The following is a 6,133-nucleotide window of genomic DNA, read 5'->3' on the forward strand; positions in this document are numbered from 1 at the left end:
AAACAATATTAATACCTTCGTCAATAAATGGTGAATTGCAATTTTATGTTGTCATTGACTACGAGGAAAATATAGAAGAAATAAATGGCGAAGCAAACAACTGGAAAGAAGACAATCACACATACAAATTTACTGGTATTCCTAGAGCAAATCTTATAGCCACTATAATTTCAACAAAGATTTGTTCAATGGAGGATGACAATTATGTCTGCATGTCGTACAACGTTTCTAATATTGGTGGACAATCTACCGAAAAATCCTCATGGTATGACGCTATTTTTGTTTCTATTAACCCAAACTCTACTACTGAAAGCTTGCGAAACCTTCACAATATAGCTTTACTTACACACATTGGAGAACTACCCCCATCCGAGGTCTATACCGTAAATACTACAGTAACAGTCCCTCAGGAGTTTGAAGGAAATGAAACATTCTTCTATGTGTACCCGGATTATGAAATTCAAACTTTATCAGAAAACCAAACCTTTGAGATTGATAACGCCATATCCTCGTTAGAACATGTATTTTATGTTCCTCCAAGAAAGCCATGTGTAAATTTGAACGCACAAATTTTGTCCAGAATTAATCCCCAAAACGGAGGTGAGCCAATGAAATTACGTTTAAATATAACAAACAATGGTACTTGTGACATAAATAAAAGATTTTTCGTCGCCATTTATCTAAGTAAAGATGTCAACTATGATATGTTTGAAAGGAAAATTAAAACACTCAGAGTAGATGAACCTATTTTGGCAAACGGCACAATATCTACTGAGGCAAAGATAGATCTTCCTTTTATACATGAAACGCAGGATTATTCCTTGGTAATTCAAGTGGATTCTCGAACCGAAATTATTGAAATAAATGAAGATGACAATATTGCTATAACATTTCTTATCATACAAAAAAATCTCAGGACCGATATTGCTGTATCAAATGTAACTGCACCAGTGGAAGTAGACTATGGAAAGAATATCACTTTAAGTTGGTCAGTTTATAATGATGGCGCTGAAACTGCACGAGGATACAAATGTGACAATGTGTATTTTTCCCAGGACCTACAATGGGATATAAGTGATTATCAGTTCGGTGAAACACAATGTAAATCGTTTGCTATAAAATCAAAGAAAAATGTTTCTCATGGGATAATTAATACATACACAGCTCAACTTCCTCCTCTGGCTGCAAGATCATACAGAACAATCGTTAAAGTAAGAACAAATTTAGAAGACTATAATCCGAAAAACAACATTGCAGTTTCCATAAACAGTACGAATATAACATTTCCTCTATGTGCTCTAGGGGAGAATCTAACATTTAATATTGCCCCTGGCGAATCAATGGTTATACGCATACCAGACGTACCTGCAGATCGTTCCCTTCTTGTCAAAACTAGAAGCCAGATGAGTGTCATATTTCACGAAGTTTTTATAAAACTTGGATCTGCGCCAAGTGACTATAATTTTGACAGCACAGTCCTTGACCCGTATCTAACCAGTCAAGAAATATCGATTCAGAATACACGAGAAGGAGATTACTACATTTTAGTGAAATCACACGAATCTGATCTCCAAAATGCATCCACTTCGATTACGTTAGAAGCTAAAATTGCAAAATTTGAAATTTTAAACTTTTATCCAAAATATGTAGCATTGCTAGGGAACGTGACCCTAAAAATATATGGCACCCTTCTCCCAGAGGACTTTACGGCTTTTCTTTACAACGAAACTTTCCAACTTCAGTGTCAAAAACAATACTGGTTTTCGTCCTCTATGGTGGCGGCCACATTTGACTCAAGAACTTTACAAATCAACTCAAGCTACAGATTGAATTTAACTGACGGTGAATCAAAACAGACAGTCTCACTACCGATTGCTTTGACTGTTGTTAAAGGAATAGCTGGAAAGGTTGTAACTAAAATATCAGTGCCTGGTCCACTACAAGTTGATGAGATAGGAGAAATAAAGATAGATTATGAAAATGTAGGTCAAACTGATGCTACTTCTCAGATATTTCGAATACGAGCAGAAGGAAATGGCCAGCTAATGTTAGTAAACAACAAACAAAGCAACCGCTGGACTAATAGTATTACAGTAATTGGGGGATCATCAGACGGGCCTGGAGGAATACTTTCACCTTCAGAGACCGGTCGGTTATCCATTAAAGTAAAGTCTGAGAGTACAGGAGTCCAAATTACCCTTGCAAAGATTCTTGAAACAGATGGATCAACACATTCGTACCTGAATATGAAAAACACTTTAAGACCTAAATATTATGATAGAAGTGATTGGGATCGGGTGTGGGAAAATTTTATTCAACTTGTGGGAAAATCATGGTTTTCACTGCAAAACAAGGTGTCCGAAATCAGAAATGAAATGTCTTTGGTAGAGCAGCAGCAACTTTCATTCAATGAAATCATGCAGCAAATTATCGATATTGCAGATGGTGTCGGCGAAAAGCATTACATGGCTGAATTTTCCGACTTTGCAAATTTTGGATCAGTAGGGAAAACTTTATTAGATACCGTTCGTGCCTACCCTCGTAAAATAGGTTTAAGAGGTGTCGATGGTGCTTTTGGAATAGGATGGATAGCCCCAATTTGGTGAGTCAAAAAGTTTTTTGAATCAAAACTTTCTTTTGGGTATTTTTTTTTCCTCTGAGTAATATTAATTTATTTTCAATGCAGGGAATGCTATCTGGAAGGTATGGATGAGGTGGTGGCACTTTTGAACTGGAAAAGAGAAGAAATTGTATTTACGGCATATACATATGGGATATATTCCAATGAAGATATAGGAAATCTTACCATGATTAGTGAAGGTTTACTTAAGTTTCATAAAGATTGAATTTCTATATTGATTTCGTTTGAAATATCAACGCATTTTGGTTTACAATACTGCCTATTTATACAATCTAAGATTATTTTAGTTTTCGATCAAACAATTTCTATAAAAAGTATCGAAATAGATGAATTAATATGTCAAATTGTAAAGAAAGTGTGTTATGAAATTAAAATATTGTCCTTTTATTAATTAACCATATTAAAATAAATTCCATTTTCATCGAAACAGTCATGTTTTCTTTACTAGATTTGGTTTCTTTTTTGGATCCAAAAACTAAAGATGTGTATCGTTTTAATGTCACAACTGGAAACGTTTCTTCTATAGTGAGGCAAAATGTTAAGATAAATCTTTTCTATGACAACCTACGGACTTTAACAAGAATCACATATGGTGGAAATACGTTGGATTTTACTTATAATGAGAATTCAAAAATTGAAGCAATAAATAGGAGGGAACAATCAGGAAATTTTGGAACTTGGTAAGTATTTTAAACCATACTTTCAAATTAATTTCTCTTTACAACATTACTAGTACATGTTTATTTATACAATAATTTTACATTTCTTTTTCAGTTTGTACTCCTACACAGAGAAAAACTTCCTTTCTACTGTAAAATGTGGGAGACATGTTACATCCTATCTATACAACGAAAAAGGTCATTTAATAAGAATCACTGAAAGTTCTGGGTTATTTTACGCAATACGATATTCGAGTGACGGCCGTTTGAATTCAGTGGACAAGTATGTAAATGAACGGCTCATTTCTCGTACAGTATACAATGATTACTTGAATGGAAGAATTGATGCTTGGACCATGCCACAAAATAGTACAGAATCGTACTGGATAACAACTCAAGGTCATATAGCTGGCTTAAAAAAGAACTTCTTTCCTATTCGTAAATTTCAACGTCATAAAGATACAGATGAAATCATTGAAGGGGATTTGGTAAGAACTTTAATCCATGTCTTCATTTTATCTTCGATTTACAATATACAATATACAATGTATAGTGCAAAACTCAACATAGATATACAATATATAGATGTGCATCATTCTAGTCAGTTGGTAACGATATTTCATAATAATGTTTAATGGGAATTTTTATCAGCGCTGTTACAAATTCGGCTTCGTGATGGTGTTAAATGAATTTTTTGAATTTTTTGAAATGAATTTTGAATATATATATTTGTCTATGTTAGTCTTAGTTAGAGTTATTGTTTTTAATTTCATCACTGTATTGTATTGCTATATCTTGTTTGTTGTAAAGCACTCTTGAACATGTCTATGAAAAAAGTGCTATATAAATCTGGTAAAAATAAAAAAAAAATAATAAAAAAAATGATTAAGATACAAAATACCTCTAAAAGTGTACAATATTGAAACTGCAGTCTTATTCACATATTTTATTTTAGATTATTGAACGTAGAATTTCGTATGATAATATTCACGAAATACAAGATGGCAATGGAAATAGTGTTTTCTTTCAAGAGGATGAGAATGGAAATATTGTGAGCTACGCTGATGCTGATTTGAATGCATACTATATCGTACGATCCTTTAGAGGTTATGTATTCATGATGACGTATCCAGACAAATCCAATGAAACTTTCGTCTATGCTAACAAATCGTTAGTTCATAAGGATCAAAGTGGACGAAAAATGGCTTACCACTTCGATGAAACAGAGAAACTAGCATTTCGCTATACAGAGGATAGAGGTTTCCTTCATTTTCAATATAATGAAATTGGTCGGATAATATCCGTACAAAATCAAGATACATCTACCTCACTTTCTTATAATGAAAATGGACGCATCGCAGAATTAAGGTCTGAAGAAGACACAATTCATCAAACATACGATAATCAAAATCTTCTGAAAAGGTTAAGGATCTCTGGAGAGCCGTATGACATTGATTATTCGTATAATGATTATGGACAGATTATGTATGTAACAAACAGGGCAGATGATCAGATGCTAATAAGAATGACGTACGATACCAATGGGATGATTAAACAAAAGACTCTTGGTAACAATGCGAAAACGGTTTTCACATACTATGAAAGGAAAAAATTGCTTAGAACATTATCAAATTATTACCCAAATGGGACAATCTCTTCTAAATTCCAATATAGCTACGACCGGAAAGGAAGACTGTCTTCAATGACAACGACACAAGGAAATTGGTCATTTTCTTATGACTTAACTGGACAATTAGTGTTCATCAAGAATCCAATGAATTTAACGACAAGCATTGTGTACGATCAATGTAAAAATCGTGTCACTGTCTCGCAAAATGGAAAAACAGACAATTATCAACGAAATGAATTAAACCAGTACATTTCTATCGATGACTTAGATATTGAATATGATAGGAATGGCAACTTGATAAAGAAAGGAAATTTTTCCCTGGATTTTAACGAGGACAACCGGTTATCACGTTTTAATACAACATCTAACAACTGCACACTTCACTACAGCGGTTTTGGGCATATTAGAAGGAAAATATGCAGATACAATATGGAAATTTACTCTACAGATTCATTTGGTCGAATATTGAAACAGGTAGATGTATTGAAAAAATTGTTTTCGAAAACCTCGTAGCCTTTTCTCTTATATAGTCTATTTCCCCATCTTCTTGAAACGTGTTTCAAGTTTGAATAAAACAAAAAAAGCATTTTTTATAATATAATTAACACACATTGTCTTTTAATTTAAGGTTGAAATTTTTCTGAAAATTATTTCATTATAATTTTTTGGATAATTTTTTCATTTGAAATAATTTGTATTATTTCATTTTTTTTTTCAGAAACATTCTCAAAGAGGGTCAACTGAATATCATGTATACGAATCTAAAATAGGACTGCTTGCAACAAAGAGAGATGGAGAATATTATTACTACCAGTATGATGGTTTTGGGTATGTAATTGTTGAGGGCGGGACTATATAGATTACACAGTGAAAATTCATTATTTTTTGAAAATCTTCATTACACCTGAGCATTAAATAATTTAACCAAATACATAATTATGTTGAATAAGACTGTCTCTTCCAAAATTGTGAATTTCATGGTCCCAGGGTGAAGGGGATTAGTGCTTAGGGGGCTTTATAGATTATATAGTGAAAATGCATTATTTCTTTGAAATTTTCTTCTCTTCTCCTGGATATTAAACAAACTAACCAAGTACATAGTTATGATGAGCAAGAAAATCTCTTCCAAAATTGAGTATTACATGGCCCCCAGGTGAGGGGTTCTGGTGGTAGGACGGGGCTCTGATGATTATATAATGAAAA

General features: G+C 33.2%; 1 protein-coding gene across 1 annotated transcript; it reads left to right on the forward strand.

Moving 5' to 3' along the window:
- Positions 1–212: 212 nt before the first annotated feature.
- On the forward strand, positions 213–5,758 carry LOC134241986 (uncharacterized; the record flags this gene model as incomplete). Its single annotated transcript, XM_062724000.1, has 6 exons — positions 213–2,602; positions 2,687–2,820; positions 3,090–3,321; positions 3,416–3,788; positions 4,256–5,404; positions 5,649–5,758. Coding segments are annotated over exons 1-6 (4,388 nt in total), but the record flags the coding sequence as incomplete, so codon positions are not given.
- Between the last annotated feature and the right edge of the window lie 375 nt (positions 5,759–6,133).

Source organism: Saccostrea cucullata, unplaced genomic scaffold (assembly GCF_032062105.1).
Source record: "Saccostrea cucullata isolate Sc308-1 unplaced genomic scaffold, CSIRO_AGI_Scuc_v1 ctg22307, whole genome shotgun sequence".
In the NCBI taxonomy this organism is placed as follows: domain Eukaryota; kingdom Metazoa; phylum Mollusca; class Bivalvia; order Ostreida; family Ostreidae; genus Saccostrea; species Saccostrea cuccullata.